Source organism: Vicugna pacos, chromosome 12, assembly GCF_048564905.1.
Source record: "Vicugna pacos chromosome 12, VicPac4, whole genome shotgun sequence".
Classification (NCBI taxonomy): domain Eukaryota; kingdom Metazoa; phylum Chordata; class Mammalia; order Artiodactyla; family Camelidae; genus Vicugna; species Vicugna pacos.
The window spans coordinates 57,424,810-57,450,291 of record NC_132998.1 but is presented as its reverse complement, the minus strand read 5'-3'; the positions used below and the strand labels follow the sequence as shown (position 1 = coordinate 57,450,291).

General features: G+C 57.3%; 1 protein-coding gene and 1 long non-coding RNA gene across 4 annotated transcripts; one reads left to right on the top strand and one right to left on the bottom strand.

The window, feature by feature from the left end:
• Positions 1–1,627: 1,627 nt before the first annotated feature.
• On the bottom strand, positions 1,628–21,408 carry GGA1 (golgi associated, gamma adaptin ear containing, ARF binding protein 1). 3 transcript variants are annotated; one of them, XM_006207059.4, is made up of 17 exons: positions 20,841–21,408; positions 16,946–17,030; positions 15,591–15,666; positions 14,449–14,547; positions 13,311–13,434; positions 12,779–12,879; positions 12,007–12,087; positions 10,610–10,750; positions 10,451–10,532; positions 9,256–9,363; positions 8,402–8,554; positions 5,480–5,544; positions 4,839–5,005; positions 4,132–4,325; positions 3,061–3,230; positions 2,706–2,816; positions 1,628–2,609 (listed from the first exon to the last, which is right to left on the bottom strand). In XM_006207059.4, exons 1-17 carry the CDS (start codon positions 20,881–20,883, stop codon positions 2,499–2,501), a joined length of 1,911 nt encoding a protein of 636 aa, XP_006207121.1. In that variant the 5' UTR covers positions 20,884–21,408; the 3' UTR covers positions 1,628–2,498. The 3 variants fall into 3 exon arrangements, with proteins under 3 accessions (XP_006207121.1, XP_072829575.1, XP_072829576.1); XM_072973474.1 differs by lacking the exon at positions 20,841–21,408 and adding an exon at positions 20,239–20,329; XM_072973475.1 differs by lacking the exon at positions 20,841–21,408 and adding an exon at positions 20,263–20,281.
• LOC140700274 (uncharacterized) lies at positions 19,291–22,561 on the top strand. The gene is made up of 2 exons (XR_012078656.1): positions 19,291–19,462; positions 19,560–22,561. It is a non-coding gene; the product is annotated as an uncharacterized lncRNA (long non-coding RNA).
• The last annotated feature ends 2,921 nt before the right edge of the window (positions 22,562–25,482 follow it).

Here is a 25,482-nt window from a genome sequence, read left to right as displayed (position 1 = left end):
ACACTTGCAGGACGGACAGACAGCTGGACGGATAGACTAGGAACAAGGAAGGTGGGTGGTCCGAAAGACGGAAGGGACCTCCTTGTCCCTGTGACATCCTGACATCGGACAGCCTGGGGGACCCTTTTGCCCAAAGACTCTTCAGGCTTCAGAAGGGCCTTACAGCTCACTGGGTCCCTCTCACCTTTTCAAACAAGGAACCTAAAGACCAGAGAAGGAAGCACCTTGTTCAAAGTCACCCAGGAAGCTAGGGACCCTCCTGGAAGAGGCCTAGACTCCCAGCTGGCAGTCACACACAGGCCCACGCCCATCCTTCCATGGCCAGTAGAGCGTGTCCTCCTGATGGTGCTTCTGGGACCCCAGGTGGACAGGACAGAGAATAAGGTTTTGTTTCATTGAAAGGAAGAACCTTCCAACTAGAACTATTTTTCAGATATCACAAGGGTTTAGGCAGGACTGAGTCCTGCCTCGGGGGCAGGGAGAAGAGGAAGGGGCCACACAGCTTAGAGGTCAGGGTGCTTGGAGGCTAGAATGCAAGAGGACTGCATCAGACGGGGTCACACAGTAGGGATCTGATAGCCTCAGCGAGTGAGGGGCTGGAAGGGCTGGCTCAGAGGCCTTGCTCCCACTCTCCTGACCTCGGCAGCTCGGCCCACATGGAGAAGCTCTCAACCTGCACTTCCAGTGTCGGCCCAGCACAGAGAAGGGCCCTTATCTGCTGAGTGGGAAAAAGCACACCGGCTGGGGAGTTAGGTGTGCTGGGCTCTGGGAACACCTGCGGGCTGGACTGTTCTCCAGCACTTCTTAGTAGCATCTGTGAAAGGGGTTCAGCAGCCAAGTTCAGACTGGGAAACACTAGGTTAGACAAAGTGAAATTGGTGTCTTCAGTGCAGGACTTCCACCATCAGCTAGGAAAAAGAAATGGCGGGCAGCCTTCCCAGGCTTTGGGGGGCGGGAACCCTCCCCAGCAGAGCACACAGGGCACGTAGGGCTGCTCCACAGCACAGGAGCAGGCCCCTGGACTAACCCCTTCAGCCTCTGCTCCACACTGGCTGGCTCTCTCAGCTGGGAGCCTCTGAGACACTGCCCAGGCGTGGACCTGAGTCTCCCAGTTAGAGCAGCACAAACACGCCAGAGGGAGGGTGACGCAGCTGGTCAGGGGGCCCCACACGGGGTCCCTGGGCCTCTCCAGAACAAGCTGCAATTGGCGCCCTGCTTCCCGGGAGTAGCCTGTGGGGAAAGGGAGAAGCTGAGACAGGGACCTTGGGGTGGTGCTGCATGGCAGTTGTTCTGAGGGCTGAGTGCAGCAAGAGGAAGTTGTGAGCGGCCAGGGGCCTCCCCCTCAGCGCCTGCAGCAGCTGGGGCTCCTGGCAGGCCTGAGCAGCCACTTGCTTCCAGCTGGGACAGCTCTGGGCCCACCATAGCCCTGGGTCCTCTCTGGCGACTCAGCAGTGGCCACAGGCCCCTGAACAGGGCCTCTTCCGGTGTAGGGACTGGGACTGGTGAGGAGGGGGAACTACGGCCTGACCTGCAAAGACAGAGAGGTCGGTGGGGCAGCCCCCAGACCTCACGCTCCTGGACCCCTCTGGGCTCCCTCCTAGCTCAGAAGAGCCATCAAAGCAGCTGGTCCAGGAAAAAGGACGTTTTATTTCCATAAATACTGCTCTCACTCATACACTGGCCCCAGTTCTGCCCACGGACAGATGGATGGACAGAGGCCAATGAATGGAGGAGACACACTGAGAACTCCAGTGCAGGACCTTCCCAGGCCAGGAGCCCCGGAGTCCCTGGCCCGGGACACCCACCTCTGGCATGACCCTTGGGCCAGCAGTCACACGGTCCCCACAGTCCCCCCACCTGACAGCAAAGGGGCCAGGTGAGTGGGATGAGAACCCCAGGAGGAGTAGGGGACAGGTAGGGCTGCCCCCACTGGGCCCCCTGAGATGGTGACCACAGGGCCACTCAGAAACAAAAGCGAAGAGAGTCAAACCACACACCCGAGAGTGCAAAGAGCTGGGGGTGCAGGCGTCACCCCCAAAGTCACCCAGTTCCTATGGAGGAGGCCTGAGCTGGTCCCGGCTCCAGCACGGCCCCAAATTATGGCTGGGCCTTCCCATAAGGCATAAGAGACAGGCGGGGATGATCCCACCCCAGGCTGGGGTCTAGGCTGGGCCTGAGGTCCTGGCCCTTGTCCGACAGCCATTCTTCTCCCCCGTGACCCCAAGTCCTTCTGGGGCCGGGCAGCCCTTTCTAGCTCCAGGCTCTCGCCTGTGATGAAGGTTCCCAGCGGTGCAAATGCAGGCCCAGCCTCCTGCCAGGTTTGGCTCAGCAGGGGAGGGGGCAGGGAAGGAGGGGGCCGCAGTGGTGAGGGGAGAAGCACCAGACCCAGGGGTGTATGGCCATGGGCACAAAGGGTGTCCCAGGCCACCACAGCCTCCCACCCAGGCTAGACGGTGGCCAGTCCTGCAGCCCCCTTCTCTCCCCAGCCCCTCTCTGTTCTAGAGGCTCCCCCAGGTCTCAGGTGGGGGGAACTGGTCCACATCCCCCATCTCATTGTAGGTCTGGTCGCCCATGGTGAAGAGGAGCTTGTAGCGGAGGCGAACCTTCTCCTGAAGCAGAGATGGTGAAGGCAGAGGGTCAGAGGGGGAGAAGGGGCCTCCTCACCCCACCCCACTGCAGAGCCCTGTCACAGCCGGGCCCCTCACCTTCTGGGGGTTGGCAAGAAGCAGGACCTGGGTGATGGCCGAGGGGTGGACGATGGGGTTAAATGCTGGCAGCTCTGTGCCTGAGGGTGGCTGCAGCTTCACCTTCATGACCTGCGGACAGGAGGGTGGCATGGGGCCCAGCAAGCCCTGGCTTCTCATTCCCAGTCCCTGAGGAACAGGGTCCAGCCTCCTGCCAGATCCTCCTTGGGGTCTCTGCGGCCCTGTCCTCTGGTTCCCTTCCACCCTTCAGCCCCCCCAGAAGAGAGCGAGACCCTACGCCTTGCCCTGGACAGCTGGCTCCCCACCCAGCCCCAAGTCACCATTACTTGAGAGAAAGGAGGAATGCCCATGTCACCTTGGGGACAGCTGACTGGAAAACGATGTTGCGGATGGGCTGGGGGGCGGTGCTCAGCATGGAAACCACCACCACCAGCACGTCGGAGCGCCCGGGCAGCGGGTCTCGAGCAAAATGGAAGAGGACCCGGAAGCCATGCTGGTCATACACAGTCACCGGCAGGATGCTGCCTGGCAGGGGAAAAGGGGAGAGGGCAATGCCAAGCCTGAGCCCAGGCACACCTGATCAGCTGCTCCTGCTGGGCTGACACCAGGCACGTGCTGCTCTGCTGGGAATGAATGAACAGACCCAGACTCAGGTCACTGCCTTGACCCTGGGCAGCAGTGCAGTCAGGGGTAGAGACTGGGGTCCAGATGGGCAGGTGGACTTCTAGTGTGACGGTGGAGGCAGGACGCCCACCCTGGGCATGACTCCCAGCCGGTCTCTCTCTCTGCTGTGTGGCTTCCTCCTGGCGTGATGGCGTGAAGGGTTGTATGTGAGCTGTGATTACACTCACTTTGTGACCCTGGTACAGTCACTCTGCTTCTCTGAGCTCAAGGACCCCATACTGCTAAGACAGTGGCACTGCCACCCAGCTCCCGGGGATACCAGGGGTGTGATGCCCTGGGTCACAGTGAGCTCACAAGATGGGCAGCACCAAGAAGACTGGCCAGTCTCCATCTGTCTGGTCACGGCCCGGTGCTATGAGTGGCCCTCTCCTCGCCAGGGCTCCTGGACCTGGATCCTTTTCCAGGATTGGTTTTGTGATCTTGGGGAGACCCCCTAATCTCCCCGTATCCTGGTCCTGTCTTCCTGGAGCAGGGCCCAGGGGCCATCCCTAAGATGTCTTCGTGCCTGGTAACCCTGGAGTTTAGAACACAGTCTTGTGACCATCTGGGACAGATGAAGAAACTGAGTCCTGGGGAGAGCAGGGGTCTTGCCCAGAGCCCCTTCCTGAGTCAGGCAGGCTGGGAGGGGAGCCCTGCTTTCCCACCTGCTACCCCAGACACAGCTCCCGACAAGGCGATGGGGCTGCAGGCAGTGAGCTGACCCAGCCTGGCCAGTACCCACCCGTGCCCCCGCCCAACTCACTGGGTTTGATGGACTCCAGAGGCACAGTGATGTTGGCCAGCGAGAGCTCCGTCGGCGTGGGCTGCTGCAGAGGCCCGGAGGGCTCGGGGGACACGGTGTGGAGGCGGATGCTGGCACTGGAGCTGGGCACACTGCAGCTGCTTTTATTCTGCAGGTCCCGGAGCGTGAGCCGGGGGGCTGGCTGCTGCTTCTCCCTTGTTGAGGGACGGTGCATGGAGAGGTGAATCTTCGGTGACCAAGAGATCAGGGGCACAGGAAAGGCTGGCTTCCTGGCTGTCCCTGATGGCTGGCTCAGAAGTCCCCCTGTTTCTCTGGCCTGGGTCTCCTCACCTTGGAATCGGCAGCTCTTGCTCCTCCCCCCCTCCCAGGGCACTGATGCCCTCCTCAGTGGCAGCCCTCTGGGCTTTTGGTCTTTCCCAGGTGCTGGCAGGCCTAGGGGAGGCTGTGTGAGTGGGTCACAGTCCCTTCTCTCAGATACTTCACACCCTGTTGGACGGATCCTGCACCTGCCGTGGTCACTGCTGCGACCTTCAAGCCGAGGGCAGTGCTTGGCACATGGCGGTGCTCCGCAGCGCTGCTCTCGGAAACACATCAGGCCTCGGGAACACATCAGGGGCAGGGTCTGGGCCAGGGACAGCCCAGGAGAAGCTGCGGGTTTTGGGGACAGGGAGCGCTCCCACCCCATGCCAGCCAGGGCGTGCCCTCACCACCGCACTTGCTGGGACTCGGGGGGCAGAGACTGCTGGAGGAGGGTCTTCCCCAGGAGGTCCAGGTCATCCAGACCACTGCTTGCTGGCAGGGATGTCTGCGCTGGGGGCTGACTGTCCACGCTGGGGGCTGGAGCAGGGGCTGGGGGCTCAGTGCCCTCAGACGACTGTTGGACATACAAAGGACGCAGGTGGGTGAGGCTGTGCTGAAAAGGTGTTAGGTGTCTGGTGCTGCCCTGAGGCCTCTTCCCCTCCTGGCAGGTGACATCTGGGGAGGCAGCAGCAGGGATGTGGGCAACATTCCTGCCAGGCCTGCACCCCTCTCACTCTAGGGCCATCAGTGGGCCGGGCCTGGTCTGCGGTTCTACTCAAGAAACCATCCATCCCAGGAACCTCAGAGTCACCCTCAAGAGAAAACGAATGGGAACCCCCATCTCAACCCAAGGGAAACCCAAGGCTGAGATTTGTAGGCAGATGCGCCGGAGGTGAGGAGAGGGCCACCTGCCTTCCTCCATCCTGGGATGGGAACCTTGGCCCTGGGCCACCCCTGCTCACGGCCCTCCCACCCACATCTTCCTTCAGTGCCCCCTCAGGCTGCCGCCTGTCCCAGCTGCTCTGCCCCAGGGCTGGGCCCCTCCTACCTGGAAGCTGTTCCATCCAGCACCATCCAAGCTTGGGCCTGCAGGGGGTGTGGGGTCGCTCAGGCCTGCAGGGAAACAAGACAGGGGTGAAGGAGCTGGACTCGTGAGCAGAGGCGAGAGAGCTGGGGGGACTATGTGCTGGGTCAGGGTTCCCTGGCCTCTACCCTCCACCTGCACCCCCCACCCTGAGAGGCTCAGCTCAAAGAGGGAAGCCTCCTCCCTCGCTTTCAGAGGGAAACAGCGGCAGAGCAGAAGTAGAAACCGAAGATCCCAAGAGCCCATTCCCTGGGCCCAGACACGCTTCCTCTCTTGCTACTCAGAAGCCAACTCAACTACTGAGCTCAGGACTTTCGTCTTCATTCACCACTGGCAGCTGGCGCAGGGGGGAGGGGCGGGAAAGAGGGAGTGGGGGACACCAAGTGGGGTTCCTAACCTCAGAGATCCAAGCAGGCAGGGGTCAGCATCCTATGTCTGTTCAATGACTGACTCAAGGGACACCTTCTGGGTGTCAGAAGGGCACTGCAGTGCAGTGAAAAGGGCCCTGGGCCCAAGCCTGGCCCACAGTCTGAGCAACCATGGGCAAGGTGCTGGCTGGGCCACAGTGGCCCTGAGTATGCCATGTGCACGGGCTGGGGCAGACTCTAAAGGCCCTGCCTGCCTTGGCACATGCCAGTAAGTCTGGTTGACTGGAGCACAGGAGGGCTGTGGCCCCTCTGGAAGGCTCCGCTCACTGCCTGCTGGTCAGTAGAGGGCAATAGGTCCTCGACCAGTCTGACCTCTGCCCTAAGCACACCCCCAGCCAAGCTCACCCCAGATGTACACAGAAGCCACGTTATGCTGTCTGTAGCAAAGCCTGCCCAAGTAAGGTCCAGCATGAAGTGCTAGCTGACTAGGCAAAGGGAGGTGCAGGGAGCTGGGACCGTGGGATCTCCTCCTCTGGACACGCCTCTCTGAGACCAGGGGCAGCACAGTGGAGACTGCTATCGGTTCTCACACCCCCGAGCCAGGTACTTCAGACGTGGCTCTCAGTCCTCACCAGCCTTAAAAGGTGGGTGTGGGCTTCACATCCCTCCTTTTGGGATGAAGAAATGGACACTCAGTGGGGCTGAGTGACCTGCCCAGTCACACGACTGGGAAGCGGCAGAGTCCGGGCTTGGACAGAGCATGGCCTCACACTGGAGCTCAAACACAGCTCTGCCAATCGGCTGTGGGACCTCGGGCTGGCAACAGCCTCCCCATGCCTCATCCGTAGGATGGGGACAACAGCAGCCATCTGTATCAGAGGACTGCTGTGACCAATAAATCAGACAAATCAGATGGAGTGTCCGACGGGTGCTGGACCGCCCTCTCTGACAGACCAGGAAGCGCTCACCCCACCCCCCACCGTTCCTGCCACAGAGAACCGTTGAGGACAAGCCCCCTTTGTGGTCCCGAGGCTTCCTCCACTCCCCTGAGCTGCGGGGCTGGGCGCTGCTGCCCTGCCACTTCTGGTTCTTGTTCCCAAATTTTCTCTGCCTTTGAGTTGCAACTAGAGGAAGCTGGGGGCTCGGGGCTCTGCTGAAGTGACTTGGGGACAGGAAGTGCAAAGCACACACTGCTTCTCATGGGGAGGTGGCTTTGCCACAGCCATTTGCTGGGGGCTGGGCCACACACCCCAGCGCCCGGTCAGGTAGATGCCGCCTGGTGCAGGCCCTGCTGGGGGAGATGAGCCTGTGTGTCCTTTCTTGTCACCAGCCCACCTTCACCTCTTGGTCACACAGGGTCAGGGTCCTCTCTCCCTGGGTTACCCTGGCTCTGAATGGAAAGGGGGCAGGTGGGTGGGACTCCTAAGCAGACCCCCAGGTACCCCAGCGTCAGAGCCTCCTGGGTAGGGTGCTGGCTGACGGGCTCACAGAGGGACCCCCAACCTGGTCCGCTGAACACCTTGTCTCCTGCTCCTCACCCCAAGGCCTCACTTCCCCTTCCTGGCTGATGAGCTGAGTCAGGCAGACACTCAGAGCGAGACTTCAGAGCCTGAGTGCCTCGTCCAAGCCCTGGTGACCCTGTGGGCACGTCACTCAGCCCTGCTTCGGCTTCTTAAACCAGGGACGGTGACAGCACCACCTCAGGTGCTGAGTGGAGGGTGGTGAAGACCCAGGGTGGCGGCGGCAGTGGTTAGGGGGCGCGCACTGGGCCGCCTGCCAGGGCCTCAGCACACTGTCCTGACTTCCAGTCCCACAGGTTTAGTTTCCACCTCAGAATTCACTCAGAACAGCCTGATTCAGCCTCCAGGTTAGCTTCCCAATATATCCTTTGAGATCCCTCTGACATAGCCAGACCACCTCTGTGTGTTTTATGCCAGGGCCACAGTGAGGAGGCTGTCACTATGCCCTCCTGCTTCCAAGCTCAGATGGGGCTGTGGCCCCGAAGGCTGGAAGCCCGAAAACTGCTTGGCCGCTGGGCGCCCTCAGCTTCTTCCCCCGGGTAAGCCTGTTTCCCTGGCGGGCTCCAGAGCCCTGACCCCACCTGTGGTGGCTGTAGGCCTGGCCTGGGTCCCGCCTGGGTCACAGAGGGCCCTGTGCTCACCATTGGCTGCCCTGGGGCTTCTGGTGCTGCGGAGCCCAGCGCTCCCGCTCTGTGGGCGGGAGGCTGCTGACTTCTGCCTGGGGAGCTCCCAATTCTAGGATCTCACCTGCTGAGGGAAATCCCTGGGTTTTCCCTCAGGCCACCAGAGCCAGGTGTGGCTCCTTTATCTGAGGTGAGGCCAGCCTCACCCTTTGACTGTATGACCCTGCACCAGCTCCTTCCTCTCCCCGAGCCTCAGCTTCCTTGGCTATGACCTGGGGCTGACGTCCAGCCCCCATCCTCCAGGGGACTCCCAGGAGAGGAGGAACACGCTGACCTGACCCCTCAGTCCCACCTGCAGCCAGGCCCCTTCCTCACCCAGAGACATGAGCTCGTCATCAAGCAGGGAGACTGAGGTGCTGGGCTGCTCGGGGCTGGCCTGGTCACCTGGGCAGGTGGGCATGGCTGGGCAGGTGGTGCTGGCCGGAGGGAGATCCAGGCCTGAGAGGTCCAACAGGGCCGAGGTGCTCCCTGGGGTGGGAAAGGAGAGTCAGGCCAGCCTTGGGTGGAGGACACAGTCCCTGGTGGTTAGGGACAGTGAGCTCCCCACTCTGCAACCGTCCTGCAAGGCACCGTACGTCCTTGGCCACACAGTCCTTGCCCTGGAAGCTGCTCATCAGGCCCTTTCATTAGCTCGTGGCTCCCCTTCTGTCTGGGATGTATTTCCTCTTCCCTCTTACTTGGCAAACTGCCTCCCATCCTCTAAGGCTCCTCTTAGATCCTGCTGTTTCTGTGTAGTGTCTCACTCCTATCCTGTCCCAAAGAGCGTCAATTCTAACCTCTCCTGGGGTCCCCCAGGGCTGTCAGTTTACCCTGACTGGAGCCGAGCCTGTAATGTTTATGTCAAACCCTCCCTGCCCACAAACTAAGCCCTGGGGGTGTCGTGTGGCCCTGCACAACAGGTGCCAGATTTCTCAAGTGAAAGAAAGGCCTTCCTTCTCCTGCCTGTCCTTGCTAAACCCTAGGCTCCCTCCCTCTCCGTCCCGCATCCAGACTCCTCCCCGCCACAGCTGCAGGCTTGGCACAGACTCCACCCTCAGTTCTCTCAGTGGGGGCCTCCCCCATCTTAAGGGGCCAGGGTCTCAGCACTAGCTCTGGGACCAGCACCCCACCCTGCACTCGGTGCCCCTCTGGCTGGTGGGCCCTCCCCAGCCCTCCTGCCACCTCCTCACCGGGGATGGAAGCGGCTGTGGCATCACCGTTGACCTCCTCGCCCCGCACCAGCTGCTTGTACAGGGTGATGACCTGGGTGAGGTTGTCGTTGGCTTGCAGGATCTCGGCTAGAATAGGCCAGAGCGGGGAGGCCAGGCTGATGGAATGCAGGGCCTCCGGCGGGGGTGGGGGTGGGGGAGACGAGCACCCCACATCCAGCCCAGGCCTTGTGGGAGGGGGCAGGGCTGAGGGCGGCCCATCTCGTCTCCTCAGACTCAGGCCCTCCGCAACCTGCCCCGGCCCAGCCTCCTGACGCTGGCCGGTGCCGGCCCCTGAACACGGTGGCCCCTGTCTCCAGGCCTCGGCACTGGCGCTGCTGTGTGGAGGCCCCTGTATCTCTACTTTGCTACACCTCTTCCTGTCTTCAGGTCTTTACCCAAGTCACCTCGGGGAGGCCTCTCTCACCTCCAGCCCTGCGCCTCCCAGTCCCTTCCCTGCTCACTTTTCTCTGCGCCCCTCTGTGACACACCGCCCTTGCCCACGCCCTTGGTTTACTCTCTCTTCTCATTAGGCCACAAGCTCCACAAGGACGTGGCTGTTCTGACTGTGACCACTACCACCCCCTGGGTCTAGAACAGGGCCTGGCACAAACCAGGCCCTCGTCCATATCATCCCCTTGCGGGGGCCAGGGCTTAGCGAGATCTGAGCAGTGAGCTTCTTGGGTGAGGACCAGATACTTGGCACATGGAACTCCTGCTGAATTCGGGGCTGAGGTGGTACACAGACCACTGCCCAGGAGGCCCTGGCTGATGTGGTGGCACAGAAAGAACATGGACAAGAACCTGATGTGTGGCCCTGGCAGGAGCCACGGGGACCAGCTATGGACGCACTCAGGCCTCTGGGATTTGCTCAAGATTTCTAGCTCACCTTACCAGGAAGGCAGTGTCTGGCGGGAGACAGCTTCTGGTCCATCCTGGCTCTGCCACCATTCAGGTCACTTCCCTCCCTGAGCCCCTGCTGTGAAATAGGGAGAAGTCTCCCTTTTGTGCAGCTTTTAGGTAGTAAATGAAGTGCCTGCGAAGGGCTTGGCCCACAGGGTCTCTCAATCACATCAGCCCCTGATCCCTGCTTCCTTCTTCCCCAAAGTGGAGAAACCCCAGGTCAGTGCTGGAGAAGGGGGCCTCCTGGTGGTAGCTCCTTCCAACTGCAGCTCACCTAAGGCCTCGTCATTGTCCTCTGTGTCGCTGGCCAGTCGGAAAAGCGTGGGCCGCATGCGCTCACAGCGCTGGTACAGTTCCTGGGGGCAGCAGGGCAGGCAGGTCAGGGCTGGCGGAGGCCCTGCAGTGGGTGGGGGCTGGGCAGGGGTGAGCGCACCTTCATGAGGTCCTCGCTGCTGCGGGCCGCCGCCCCGCCCTGGCTGTGGTTCATCACCATCTCTGTCAGCAGCTTCACGTTGTTGTTCACCTCCTCGATGGCACTCACCCGCTTCGAGATCTTCTCCATCCGCTTCTGGTCCTGGAGAGGCATCGGCAAATAGCCCCAGAGAGCGTGGGTCAGGCCCAGCACCACCCTGGAGAGCATCTGCTGACTGGGTGTGAGATCAGACCCTGCTAAGAGCCCCTCGGGCACAAGACTGGGCACTCTGGGCCCAGGAACCCTCGGCCAAACCAGTGTTCACTTTTCCTCCTCCTGCCAGTGACCCCCGAACCAGGGCCTCTGCATGAGCCCATCAGAATCTCCAGGAGTGGCCCAGGAAGCTGGGTTTCCAACACTCTTGCCAGGAGATTCAGGAAGCCCAGGACCCTAGACCTACACCGTGGCTCTACATGACCCTCGCCGTCCTTGTGTCCTTGAAAGGAGGTCCCCGTACTTGAGAGTGAAAGGGGACTTAGCAGTCAGCAAGTACAACCTAGAAATTGGTGCCACGACCCTTCTCAGTGTCTGTCAGGGCCTGGTAGATGGTGAGAAGCTCATGGCCTTGAAAAGCCAGTGCAGGAAGTGACCCTGCAACCCCTCGCCCTCTGCTCACCACGCATGCTCCTCCCTTGTGGAATGAAAGGTGAGCTCGTGCTGTGCCGCCTAATATGATCATCCTCCTTGAGGGGCTGCCCTGACTTTCTGTGGGCTGTCAAAGCACACAGCCGGCCCAAAGACAGCCCAGAACATCTGCCCTCTGGGTCTCTGGCCTCCACTTTTTTGACGACTTACCCGTATCAATAAAAAAGATTTCAGCATGAACCCATACATAGATACACGTACTTATAAACTAAACATGTATTGTTTTCTCCCTTTACATGCACATATATTATACTATATTTTAAACGTGGTAGGGGTGAATGTATAGCTCAGTGACAGAGCACACGCTTAGCATGCAGGAGGTCCTGGGTTCAATCCCCAGTACCTCCATCGAAGTAAACAAATCAACAAACATCTAATTACCTCCCCCCAAAATTAAAATAAATAAATAAAAATTTTAAAAAATATACAGTAAGACCTCATTTCCTTCTAACTTTTACAGATGAGGTAATCAGCCTCACAGAAGCCAGTGCAGGTTAGCTTGGCTGCTGGGAAATTCTTCCTTCCACACACAGATCCTGGCTCTGTCTGCTGGTGTCCCCCAGACTTCGTCAGCTCTCTCTCGCTGCTGTCACAGCCCTTCAGCTTGGCCACTGCGGGGTTCCTCATATGCACGTGTACACACAACCCCCACTAGGTGGCCCAGCTCAACATCCTGTCCCGCCTCCTCCCTGTGCTCTGGGCCTGCCCATCACCTCCTGCACCATCTCCTTGATGAGTTTGTTGGCTGCTCGGAGGTCCTCAGGGTGGGAGCTCTTCAGCAGGCGGGCCAGCATCTGTGGAGACAGAGGGACATGACCGTGATGGCACCCTGGGGTCCAAAGGGCCTGGGGTCATATGCTGGCTCTGCTTCGTGGCTGTGGGATGTGAGTAAGTTACTTTAGCTCTTCGTGAGATGGCAAGGATCTACTGGCACCTTATGGGGGTTCATGGGACAAGTGACACACTGCACGTAAGTGCTCCCTGCAGCGCCCGGCAGAAATCAGTTCTCCACAAATGGTGCAAAACATGACATTAGTATTGCTAGGGAATTCCACCCAAAGGATGCAGAGGAAACTTCACAGTGGTTACCCTCTGGGACTGGACTGGGTAGAGAGGAGCTTTTACTTTTTCTCTCACCTTCTTCTGTGTTGTTTTAATTTCTGGCCCATCAGCACATGCTTCTTTCATAAAAAGCTAATAAAATTATCGTTGGAAGGGTCACAAACATAAAGATAGCTAAACTCCCAGTCATCTATGAAATGCCCTCAAAGTGACCCTGGGACACCAGCCTCGGACCTGTTTACTGATGCAGGGCGCCGTGTGGGCAGCACTCAGCACGCTGGAGCCGCACACACGGCTCCTGTACCCGCCACAGCAGCCGAGCTCAGCGTGAGCCTCTGCTCTGGGGCAGGGCAGCCGGGGGCCGGAATGCACTTACCCCCAGTGGGCCCTGGAGTCCTCACCTGGTTCTCCTTAAAACCTCACCTTGGATTTCTCCTCGTCTTCAAAGATCACATTCTTGGGCCGTGGAGGAGGAAGGGGAAAGGTGGCATCATCTGGAAGCTTGGGGTCGGCCTTCACAATCCCTGGAGTGGACAGTGGTGGCAAGACTGTCACGGGGGCTGGGGCGGGGGGGGGGATGCTGGAGGGGCAGGAAGGGTAGGATGGAAGGTGGAGGGCCATCTTTCTCCAGCATGCAGGCACCAGCCTTCGAGGGGTCAGGGCCTGCTCCTGAAATGCCATGTCAAATAGCATTGGGGAGAGTTTAGGATCTTCTATTTTGAGGCCACACTGTGGGGGCCACCCTCTGAGAACGCTGACTCAAATCCACCTCTCCACCCAAGCTGGCCTCTGGCAGAGCCATAAAGGGGCCCCAATGAATATGTGTTCTGGAGAAGTTAAAGAAATTAAAGGGGAGATCCAAGACCTGGCAGCCAGAAGGCCCTGAGGCCTCCGAAGCCCTGGCTCAGGGAGGAGGGGCGGGAGTGTTGGTCGCACGCACCCCTTGGCACCTCACCCTGTTTCTTCAGCATCTGGTAGGCCTCGGCAATCTTCACCTCCTCGGGGAGGCCGACTGTCCAGCTGTAGAGGAGCTCCAAGATCTTGTTCTTCACCTTCTCTGACGTCCGAGAGCCCAGGTACTTCAGGGAACAGAGGGAGGGGAGGCCTTTGACATGGCCCGCTCACTGCAGCCCCGACGCCAGCCCGAACCTGGCTTTCTCCCCAGGACTCCCTGGGAAACCTCAGCCTACAGGACCCTCACAGCCCACTATCCAGCCTGGCACAGCCTGGCCTCTCGCTCACTAGCTGGGCCAGCCCTGTGTGTCCCAGTCCCCCACCTGCTAAATGGGGATGACAGCAATGTCACGTGATAAGGGCGCCATGCTGACACAGGCAAGGTGCAGAGCCCAGTGCCCGCTCATGGCCAGCTTATGGAAGGCTTAACTCTACGATCTCAAGAAGGAGGAGCCACTAGGCTCTGGGCAGACCAGGGAAGGAGCGGCTGTGGACCTGCTCTGGGCATAGTCAGTCCTCCAGCAGCAAACTAGGCTGAGGGAACTGGCTCTCACAGTGGTCACCTCCCGTCACCTGGGAAGAGCAGTCGGGTCACTCAGCAGCTCTGCTCAAGGGATGGGTGAAGGGGGTGGGCTCTCACTCAAGGGGCATCAAACATATTCCTGCCCTCTGGGAGGGCTCTTCGGGCCAAGCCTCAGATGTGGCCAGCAGCAGGCTCTGTCATTCAGGTTTGGGGCCTCAGCATTCGAGGCCTCAAGGAGACCACTCTTGTGAGATGGGGACAGGGAGACCCTCCACTAGTGACCCAGGTGGGGCGCTGAGGCCAGGCCTACGGGGAGTGATCTCAGAGCCTGAGCAGCCTGTGCTGGGGAGGCTGTCCAGCATTCCCTGAAGTCATCCTTCCCTAAGTACCGAGTGGCTCCACAGCCGGCTGGCTACCCATCAGCTGGGAAGCACCCTTTCCAGAAACCCGGCCACCCTGGACTCAGCTGTGTGAAGGGGGCGGTGAGAAAGGGTCTGTGTGTGTGCTGGGTCAGGACGAGGGCAGACAGTCCGCCCCTCCCACCTGGATCTGGGTATTCTCGTTCCTCGACCCCCATCTGACAGTGCAGGTCTGAGCACGGGCTGGGAGCACCCACCTTGGGAGACACAACCTTGATGAGCTCGTTGAGGAAGCGGAACTTGCCCACCTCGTCGTGGAACCTCTTGCCACAGCTCTTCATGCATGTTTCCAGCACCTGGAGGGGGAGGGGGAGGTGCGGGCACCGCAGTAGGGAGATGGATCAGGGCCTCTCTCCCACACCTATGTCAGGGCCCAGAAGCCCAGGGATGGGCACTGAGAAGGGGGAAGATGACTCTTGAGAAAAAGAGGGTTCTGAGGTTCAGTGACCCCTGAGACTGATCACACGCCCTGGGGGACAGGGCGGGCCACTCTTAACCTGGCAACACCCAACACCCAGCACTGACTCAGTCCCTCCACGGCTTGCCCACATCTGAGCACCGCTTGTAAAATACTCTCTTACTGTTTTCCTTTGATTATTTTTAAACCTAAATAGGTGCTGTCTACCTTGGCCACCTCCTAAGCTACGTATCTGTGAAATCAGAGAATATGTATTTCGGTGAGGGGCGATGCTAACATGTTAAAACGGATACGTAACTATTAAAAGGGAAACTGTTTATCTACCACCATTGAAAATCAACTTCGCTATACGGTCAGTTGCTATGCGATTCATGCTTGGGGGCCATACACGGTGCACCCTCTACTCTTCTGCCTTTGGCACAGCTTTGAAAGCTCTAGCCTGAGCCCAGCTGTCACCCCTTGCACCCCTGTGGGAAGGACAGTGCTGTCCTGTGTCCGGCCGCCATCAATGGGCTGGCCTGGCCCAGCAATGCATGCGGTAAGCTCTATAAACACGCAGATTCTTGGATGCAAACGCTACAGGGGTTCTAGTCAGCAGATCTGGGGTGAGGCCTTACTCAGCCTCCTGAAGTTCTGATGCACAGCTAGAGCTAGGAATACCTGGCCCAGATGACTGAGGGGCTTCCTCCCCACAAGAGGCCTAACTGTGGAGGGTCTGGGGAGGGAGGAGCCCACTGGTTCACTGGTCGCCAGGGGACCCTCAGGGGCTGGCCCAGACCCCTGTTCTAGGCCATCTTGGCATAACTCCCTTGGGCTCCAAAAAAGAGCCTGTTTGGGCCCCGAAAACCTCAGTCTTGGCCTCTCCCAGTGCCATCCACATGGTCAGGGGACAGATGGCATCTTCTCTCCCCTTCTCCTCACCGTCAGAGCCTGGATCGCTTCCCACTCCTGCGGGGACTGGATCTTGTGAGCCAACAACCGGGTGGCAAGTGGAGGCCTGGGTGAGAGGAAAAGCACAGAGACAGACTAGCCACAGAGCCACAGGCAACCCAGTGGGGGCTGCCACATCCCCCCACTTCCCGCCCCAGAACTGTGGCCTGCAGTGGCTTTTGCAGGGCATGTGTAAAGGCCCAGCTCCCTCTCCAGATTAGGACCAGGGATTATGGCCAACAGGGCAGGGCCAGGCAGGGAGTACAAGCCAGGAACCTTTGAAAGGCGTGAGCTCAGCCCCTTGGCTGGCTTTACTGAGAACTGTGACCTGCTATGTCCTTGGCTTGCAGTAGAAACAAAGATGGAGAGATGACCAAGCCTTCAAGGGCTCAGTGGGGGAGCAGAACACGATAATTTGCACTGAACATTAAGCTGGGAGAAATCATGGTGGCAGTGGTGACACTGTCTACTAGATCATAAAAGACCTGCCACCAGTGACAGTAACAGCTAACACGTACTGAGTGCTTACGATGTGCAAGGCACTTCACATCCCTTTTCCTGCCTAATCTCCGTAAGAGCCTCCTGAGGTAGGCAGCAATGTCGCCACCACAGTTGAAATGGTGGCTCAGAGGCATCCAGTTACTTGCCCAGGAGACTCAGCTAACAGAGGGGACGGGGTCTGCACCCAAGCAGCTGGACTGTGGGGCACACACGTCACGCTGTCTGCACGGCTTCTGGGGGAGTGTCTGTATTCGTGGGGGCGCAGTGGAGGCGAAGCACACTGAGCTGTGCTCCCCAAGCTGCTGCACCACCTGGGGAGCCTGCTAACAAAGTCCCCCCAAGCTCCTTGCCTGGCAGTCTAGCCTGTCTGGGCACAGCCTATGAATGGACATTTTTTGACCAGCACACCGTGTGATTCTAATGCAGATAGCTCTGGTTCTTCCTTGAGCAGAGGGCCTGCTGGCCCTTCCCAGTGGGGGAGCATGCCGTTCTCTGGGAGGCTCTCCCCAACAGAGTATGGGCGCAGATCAGGCAGCCCTGGGCTTGATAAAGCCCAGGACTACCCTTTTCTTTCTGTGAGATCTTGGGGCAACTGCTGAGTTCCCCCAGGTCTCGGTTTTCTCACCTGTAAAATGGGTCCAGCGGGGCCCACCTCAGAGGGTGGCACACGAACAGCACTCAGTACACAGTGCCCACTGCCACTGTTAACTTGTGAGCATGTTAGGAATGGAAACTGGGTCTCAACCCACCCTCATCTCTGCGCGAGGCCAGGGTCTGAAGGGTGCGTGGCAGGTGCAGAGCGGGCTCTGCTGAGTCTGAGAGTGAAAGACGGGGAAGCCACCTACCCCTCAAAGTCCTCGTTGAGCTGCTCGCAGAAGCTGTTGATGCTGGCCCAGTTCAGCTCCTTGTTCAAGGGGTTTGTGGCTCTGTCTGGAGAAGAGAGGGCCAGTGTGGCCTGGCGAAGGGGTCCCTGCCTCTCCCACTCCCTGCCCTGGCAGAGGGCCCTCTGTCAGGAGTGGGGAGGGCATAGGACTGAGAACATGAAAAGGCCTCCCCTCGGGGATTAGGTAGCAGGGGGTAGAGCTCAGTGGTAGAGCGTATGCTTAGCATGCATGAGGTCCTGGGTTCAATCCCCAATACTTCCATTAAAATAAGTAAATAAGTAAACCTAATTACCCGCCCCCCTCAAAAAGGAAAAAGAAAAGGCCTTCCTTGACTCCCTGCTCCGAGGGCCCAGAGAGCCCAGCCCTGATACCGGTCCAGTCAGCACAGAGAGGAGCTGCTGTCCGCGGGCTTCCCCTTACGGCTTCTCCCCGAAGGGCCCCACATTAAGCTCAGGAGTCGTTTCCCTACCCCTCATCGCCCCCACCTCTGCTGCTGTACACCCTCTGCCCCCTCAACTGCATCTCCTCTGATTCTGCGCCTGAAAAGTGTCCCCACAATTCTCATGGAACCTACTCTCAGGGGAGATCCGGAGGTAAGCGAAAAAAACCAGAGCTCCAACCTCAAGGAGCTTTGCAGCTGGGAAGTGGGCCAAGGGCAGCTAGGTTCTCAGTACAAACAGAGGGAGGCAAAGGAGCCGTGGGAACCGGGAAGCCGGAAGAGGGGACTCAGTTGAGCCTCGGGCCCCTGGAGGCTGCTTGGAAGAGGCAACACAAGAAGCGCTGGAGGAGTTAACCAGGCTGGAGATGACATGCCTCTGAGCGGCTCAAGGGCTGAGAAGAGCCCAGGGCAGGGCACCAAGGGCCTCGGTAAGGAGTGAGGCTCAGGTATCGCCTCCTCCTTCCTGTAATGCCCACACCTGCCTGGGGCAGCATTGCCAAGCCAGCTCTCTCCTCTGGGACCCCAGACCTGCCTTCATCCTGGACCGAGCCTGCTGCTGCACTGCAACCAGCCTGTCTCCCCCAGTAAATGAGTGAAAGGATCAGGGCTCAGCTGCAAGCAGGCAGGGGGAGGTTCCAGGGGAATGTGAATCCAGGAATGGGTAGTGGCCAGGAAAAGGCCAACAAGAAGGGGTGGTAAAGGCCAGATGGTAGCCCCCCGACCCTACAATCAAGTAGGTCACAAAGCCTCCCCAAATCTCCGTTTCCCCATTTGTAAAGATGGAGCAAAATCCGAGTGATTAGGGGGTGATGCAGTATTTTCTGCAGGGGAAGGTGTGGGGGTAGCCAGAGCTGGCTCTTCACTGCCTCCCAGAAGCCCGCCCCTAAGTGTCACCTGGTCCTGATCAGTTATGCCCAAACGTGAGGACTGAGCCTGGGGTGTGGAGGACATGGCCCAGGAGGTGGGACACAGAAGGATCTGCGGACCGGAGGCAGCTGTCGACTCGGCGTGTGGCGCCTGCCTTCTTGGGGCCCTGAGCTGTAGCGGGAGGCTTGGAGCCCCAGGGTTCCAGTGCTTGGCAGCCAACCATTCAATTCTTATTTACGCAATAAATATTCTGAGTGTGGGGCCACAGCAGTGAACAAGACAAAATCCCTGCCCTCCTGGAGATCAGAGCCCATCAAGAGAAACTCTGACTACTCAGGTAAACAAAACACAGGGTACAGAAAGCTATAAAGAAAATAGAGCAGGGAGAAGGCACAGAGAATGTGTATATGCAGGGGTGCTGTCCTCTGGGAGGACTTTCAGAGATACAGCTGAGCAGAGATCTGAATGGTGCGTTTTCTCTTTGTGCACAAATCTTGGTTCCAGGAGCCCTGTAGGGCCTGCCAGTCCCTGGGAGAAATGAAGCCCCTGCTGACCACCCAGAGATCCCAGGAATAGGAATCTCTCACCTCCCATCTACTCTGCCTCCTAGGCCCCTAACACGGCCAGAGGCTGGGGAACACCAGTCTGGAGGTAGAAAGATAGAACGGGGCTGGGTATTGCCTACTCAGTGACACCCAGCTGGAAGTCCCTTAAAATGTTAGAGACACATGAATCTGAGTGAGGACAGAGAAACTGGTTCTAGAGCCAGCTCCTGAGTCAGAAGCCAGGGAGGAGGAAGTAGTGGCATCACGAGACATCTTCTCTGCATCTGGTTCAGAGGGAGGGCCTCTGGGTCCAAGGAGATCAGACCAACCTCTCCGGCCCTGGCCCTCAACTCCCAGCCCTCTGACTTCTGCCTGCGGACAGCACTTTCCCCAGCAGGCAGCAGGGGGAAACACCCAGGGAGGGAGGGAGGGAGGTGTTTCACAATAGGGCGTGACTCTACCTTGTCACTTCACAGTGGTGACAGTAACATCATTTACCCACCAAAAGCTACTTTTTACCTCCAATTACTGCAAAGGAGCTTACAAGTTTGCCAGGGCATGAAGGAGAAAAAAAAGAAAACAATCTCAGCTCCAGTCTACCAGGGTTCAGCCTACTGCCAAACCGGGGTATCCTGACTCCTGTTTATTTCTCAGATTAGACTCTTAGATCTCTCAGAAAATCCCCACTGTTGCTAAACCTGACCATGTTTTGTATCACCCACAGCTCAAGGCCTGTGGCTGTCAGATCTGTCAGCTCAGGCCCTGCCCATCCCCCCAGGTTACTGCTGAGACCTGGGCACTTGTGGCATTCCAGAAGAGTCTCGATGACTGCTGAGTGCTTCCTTTCCATGCCCTCCCCTTCTACGGGCCAGAGTGACTCTGAAACACCTCTGGAGATGGTACGGCTCTGGGATCAACTTCAAGATTCAACTCTGCTCAAGAGTGGCTTAAAAGATGCTGCTCAAGACCCCAAATCACTCTGTGCAGCTCCCTGGAGCCAAAAGGCTGAGGTGAAGGTAGACCCAGAGGCCTGCCTGAGGCCCTGGTGCAGATGTGGGCCCAGTGGGAGGAAAGGGCTTGCTGGGGTGGGAGTTGTCAGCCAGGGAGAAGCAAGCCAAGCTTTAAGAGGCAGAGTCCAGTAGTGGGCTTAACAGATTCGAGGATCTTCTGCAATGTGGGATAGGGAAATCAGGTGGAAGATGGGGGGCCAGTACTGAGAAGCCTGAGTGGTAGGAAGCTGTGTCTGAGGAGACACAGAAGAGGGTGCAGGGGCCTTTGGAGGAAGCTCAGCAAGGGCTAGGAAAGGAGTCTTTGTTCAGGGTGCACAATCTAACGGGCTTGGCTGAGGGTAGTGATATTGGACTTTAAATTATTTCTGGGGACTGAAACAGGATCCTACCAACCTGTAGGGTTTGGGAGTTTCTTACTGTGGGGCCCCAGCTTGGTTGACCAGATGGGCCAGTGGGTCCTCCTTTCATGGGCAGGGTAACGAGCAAATCTGAGACTAGCTGCAAGTTCAAGGGACAGATAGGAGGGAGTTATGCCATGGATGCCAATGAGTGGAGGATTCGGGACTCAAGGGGAGCAGGGTCCCTCCCGGGTCTGAGGTATAGTTCTAGGGGCCGCTCGCTTGCTCCCTCCAGGAGCCCCAGAGAATGACTTGGGTGTCCATTCGGCAGTGAAGTCTGGGCCCGAGGGTGCTGAAGGCTGCTCTCTCCATCCCGAGGGGTCTGGACGCAGAGCTGGGCCAGCTCACTCCTCCCCGGGGGTCTCGGCCCAGGGATCGGAAGGGTGGGCGGCGCCCACTCCCACCGCGGGTCCGCGCAGCTGATGGGGCCTCCTATCATCCCAGGGTCGGAAGTACGAGAACGGGACACCGCCCCTCCCGGGCCGGGGGCGGGGCGTGAGGAGGGGGCGCCCCGTACCCCGCCCCCGTCGGGAAGGGGCCCGCCTAGTGCCCCCGGTTCCGGTTCCGGTCCGACCCGCGCCCCTCCCGGACACTCACTGATTCGCGCCTCCAGAGTCTCCGGCTCCATCGCGGGCTCCATCAGCCACGGGCCCCCAGCCTCGGTACCGCCCCCAACCCCCTGCCGCTCTCGCGGGACCTCCTCGACACCGCCCTCGGCTGATTAAAGGGGCAACGTCCGCCCCGACGTGCGGGAGCGGCGGACAAGCTCACTCGGCACCATAGAGACGAGAAAGAACTCGCCTAGAGCGTCGCCCGCTCTCCCAAACCCTCCCCCAAGCGGCGTCTACATCGCGGGAGGGATCGGCTGTCCGCCGCCTCGTTCACGGCGCTCAGGCCAGAGAGGAAGCAGAGGGACTAGGTCTGAGGGCTGCACCATGGAAACCCCACGGGACGCTCTAACTGGTTATGCGTCACAGAGAGCCCTGTGACCGCTTCCGGAAGGACGCTCCGCGGCCATATTTCTGAGGGGCTCTGAAGTCAGTTCCGGACCTCTGAGCGCGTACTTCCGCTTAGATACAAAAGTGGGAGGGGCCCTTAAAAGGGCAATGACATACGTTGGCCACTGTGAAAAGTCAGTTTGTCGAGTGCTTAACAGTGTTCCAACCATTGTTTTAAGCACTTGAAAAATACATTTGTCTATTTACTCCTCACAACAAACCCATGAGCCAGATAGTTTGTCTGAGGTCACACAAGTGGCAGAGCCTGAACCCTGTACTGTCTCCATTCATTCTGCAATCATTTCATGTACTATGCATTCACTTTGCTCTGGGGCAGGCGCTGGGGAGAAAGGCAAGGCCAGATAATTGTTACACAACGTGATGGAGGAAGCCCATGGGGTAGTGGCAACACAGGACCCAAACAGGTGGGTATGGGGGGGCGGGGTGAGGAGAGGTCTTGTCAGGGGAGGTTTCACAGAGAAGGTAATGTGTAGTTGCAAGAAGGTCGGAATTCTCCAGGTAAACCTGTTGCGAAAAGATATTCCAGGTGGAGGGAACCAAACATTTCAGGGCTCACAGGAAAGAGTATGATGAGGTCAGATAATTGAAAGTATTTCAATACGGGTCCAGAGGATGCTGGCCTGAAAATAGGTTGGGGCAAGATTACACAAATCCTGCGTTTGACTTTTTTATTTGTAAACTGTGTTGAAGATGTCGTTAAAGAGTTTCACGAGTGGTAGTGACAAAGTCAGGCTTTTGTTTTAGAAAGCTCCAGGCAGCAACAATGGGCGGAAGATACTGGTGGGGGCCAGACTGAAATCAGGGAGGGCAGAATAAACAGACTTCCTGGCCTCGGTGCCTTTTCTCCTGCCGTTTCTCCGTCCATTAAAGACCCTCGTTATCTGTTTTTCCCACCCGCGGCCCGTGTGACCGCCCTGTGACGTCACGCCGCAGGGGAGCCGGGGCCCCGACTCACCTGGGTCCGTTGCATTCCGTCGCCCCCTGGCGGCCCTCCCGGGAACTGACCCGTGGTGTCCTCTCGAGCCATCCTGTCTCCGCGAGGGTTAAAGCAAGATCGAGACAGAGAAGCTGGTGAATCCGGTTCTGTTCGGCCGTCGCCCTGGCGAGTGACCTCGATTCACCTTGCAGAACCGCAGTGACCTCATCAGGGAGTTGAGGCATGTGCTGGGTCAGTTTTTCCCCTAAACTCAACCATTCAGCAAACTGGGACGCCTTTCTAAATTCTCCACAGGCCATTAAAATTATACAGGAAAGTGATATGTATGTTTATTGCATTCCTCAATAAAAGCTGTAACATAATACGTATTTAGAGCTCTTTTCGTTTGTTTCTTTTATTACCGAAATGAATTATTACAGGAATAAAATGCAACCGCATTTACCACATTGATTTAGGGGCATACACGTGCTGTCAAGAGTCACTTTTTAAAGACAGCAGAGATTCTGACCAGGGTTCAAATGTGACTTCACTGCTTTGTAAACTGCATGACCTCGGACAAGCCACAGCCTCCCTAGATCTCAGGCTTCTCATCTGGAACAAGGTTTGAGAATTCAATGCAAGGGTGTCTGCAAAGTAAACCCCCAAACACACCCTCCCAACCCTCTTTCTCTGCTGTACTTTTCTCCTTAGCCCTTATCCCCACTGTATATTTCCTTTCTTCACCGTGTTTTTTGTCTTTCTTCCCCACTGGCATGTAAGCTCTGTGAGATGACGAATTTTATCTATAGGGTTCACTGATGTATCTCCAAGGCTTGAAAGAGTAACTGGTACCTAGGTGTTCAGTAAACTTGCATTGAATAAGTGGATGAGTTGAAACTATTATTCATAAGGTTTATGTGGAGGGGTGCAGGAAGGTGCCCAACATTGCACAGCCAGTGTGTGGGGTGGAGAGGGGAGCTGGGTCAGTACTTTTAATGAAGGCTCTAGGCTTACCTTAGTGAGTCGTGGAGAGCAGGGTTTGGTAAGGGAGTCAGTTAAGTGGCTACGCCGATAGGACTTAGACCAGACTGGGGGTCAGGATAGAATTTATGGAAGGAGGAACCTAAGACAGTGAGGAAGGTGAGGATGGTGAAAGGGAGAATCAACACTGGAAACAAGAAACACAGGAATTGGACCTTTGGCAGCTGTTCCCATCTCCACCATTTGCAAACATGTTCCTCTAAGTGCCTTGGTGTCCCCCTAGGAGAGGGTGGGCAAGTAAAGCTGTGCTATCCTTGAAGCAGCTGTAATCAACTAAACCAGAAATGTGGCTAAATGTTCCAGACCCATCCCAGAGAAACCCCTCCAACACTGGAGATGCTGGTGAGGATGGGTTGGGGAGGAGGAGAGAGGAGAGATATTTGGGAGAGCGCCGGATATTTTCTTGGGGGGACTGTAGAAGGTCCAGGGAACAAACTGAGATGTGGCCTCAAGTCCAACCCCTGTGACTCCAGCCAGATCCTGGCTCACATCTCCCTTCCAGGCAGACCCCTGGGGGCGGGGACACAGAGCCCCATGACTGTCATTGCTTCCTGTCATCCTCACACAGACCCCAGGGGTGGATATTATTCTTCTTGTTTTACAGATGAGAATTCTGAGGACCTGAGGATGTGGTTGATCAACGTTCCCACACAGCCTCCAACATAAGAGCCCACATAAGGCCAAGACCCTGTCTTCAAAGGACAGAAAACATAAAAACAAACAAAACACACCAAGATAATTACAAAGCTACCCAAACAGGCTGGTGTAAGAAGAGTGGCAGCCATGTATGGAGTGACCCCGGCAGGCTTTCTTGAGGACTTGACATTTAAGCTGCAAAAGAGCCAGCTGTAAGAAGGATGTCCAGGCAGAGAGAACAGCAAGTGTAAATGTTCTGAGGTCACATGTATGTGTGCAGAGGTGGGGAGGGGACTCATCTTTTCTGAATCAGAACTAGGCCATGCAGTATAAGGAAGGTTATTGCCCTGATTTATGAATTTACATAAATGAAAAGGCTCAAAAAGTATTTAAATTCAGCCTTATTTCCCTGCACATTTAATACATTTATGGAAAAGAATGACCTTTTAGGTAGAAGGAAATAGAAAATTCAGAGCAAATATAAATGCTTATATTACAGAAGATGATCTAATTGATTGTTTGCAATTCAGGCTTTCCCAGAAAATCTGGATTGCCTGAAATAATGGGACAGAAAAATAAGATTTGGTTCAAGGGAGGCTGGGTCATTTCTTGCCTGTGGAGGGAGAGGACTGAGGCTACAAGAGAAGTGAACTTGTTTATTGGGCTTTTCCATGTCCTGGGAGTTGGTTTCTTCTGCTGCCTTTGCCCTGACTCCACGATGTGGATGATTTACTTCTAGTTATTGACTCACCTGCTGTGTGCCATGACTTCTACATATATATCATACCTTTGAGGGAGGGATTAGTCTCCCATGTTACAGAGGAGGAAACTGAGGTCCAGCGAGGTTAAAGAGAATCTTGACTGAGGCCATGGGTTATGGAGAGCTGGTACCAAGTTCTGCTTGATTCCCAAGGTTGTTCTGGGTCTACTCTGCTGGTTTTCTCTGAGGTGACAATCCATGCCAAAAATCCCCTGGGCAGTTAATTATGAATTCAGGCTCCTGGACAACCTCATATTCAAGTTGGACTCTGGGGGTGTGGCCCAGGAATTTGCAGTTCAAAGTTAGCCTTATCCTATGCTCAGTCCACCCCCTGCTCCCTGAACCCCCTTTCCCGGCTCTGGTTTCTCAAGGACCTTAAGTCAGAGATGTGCAGGTCTAGAGTAAGGTAGACTCACCCCGATGGTCTGACTGTGGGATGTGGGTGATCACCACAGCTTAGTGGTACCCTGGTCCCCGGCCTCCCTCTGCCCCAGCTCTTGGCAACATCAGCCTCTCCCAGCTCTGGTGCTCAGGTGTACCAGGTGGGGTCACACTTGCTGACGTCTGAGTTGTGTGCCAGCCTGGGTTGGAGGAATAAACTTGCGCTGGGCAGTGAAGTGTCTGAGCAACGGGTTTCCCCGCATACTCCTTTCCAGTGGGTAGGAAGATCTGGTTTTTACAGGAGAGCGTGGCCACAGAGGTCAGCATGTTGAACCTCCCTCCATTGGCTGGAAAAAAACCAGAAACCCCAGATTTCACCAATAGGAAGGCAATATGCAGATATAGCCCTGCATTAATTGGCTGATAGACATACCATTCATTCTTGTGCCCTGAGACTTGGAGTTTGTAATGTAACTGAGGTAGCAA

Coding starts and splice junctions, on each gene's coding strand:
- GGA1 (XM_006207059.4), bottom strand. CDS start 20,883: ATGGAGCCCGCGATGGAGCCGGAGACTCTGGAGGCGCGAATCA. Junction 10,533..10,609: donor GCAGCGAGGACCTCATGAAG/GTGCGCTCACCC, acceptor TGCTGCCCCCAG/GAACTGTACCAGCGCTGTGA. Junction 5,545..8,401: donor TGACGAGCTCATGTCTCTGG/GTGAGGAAGGGG, acceptor GTTTCCCTGCAG/GCCTGAGCGACCCCACACCC.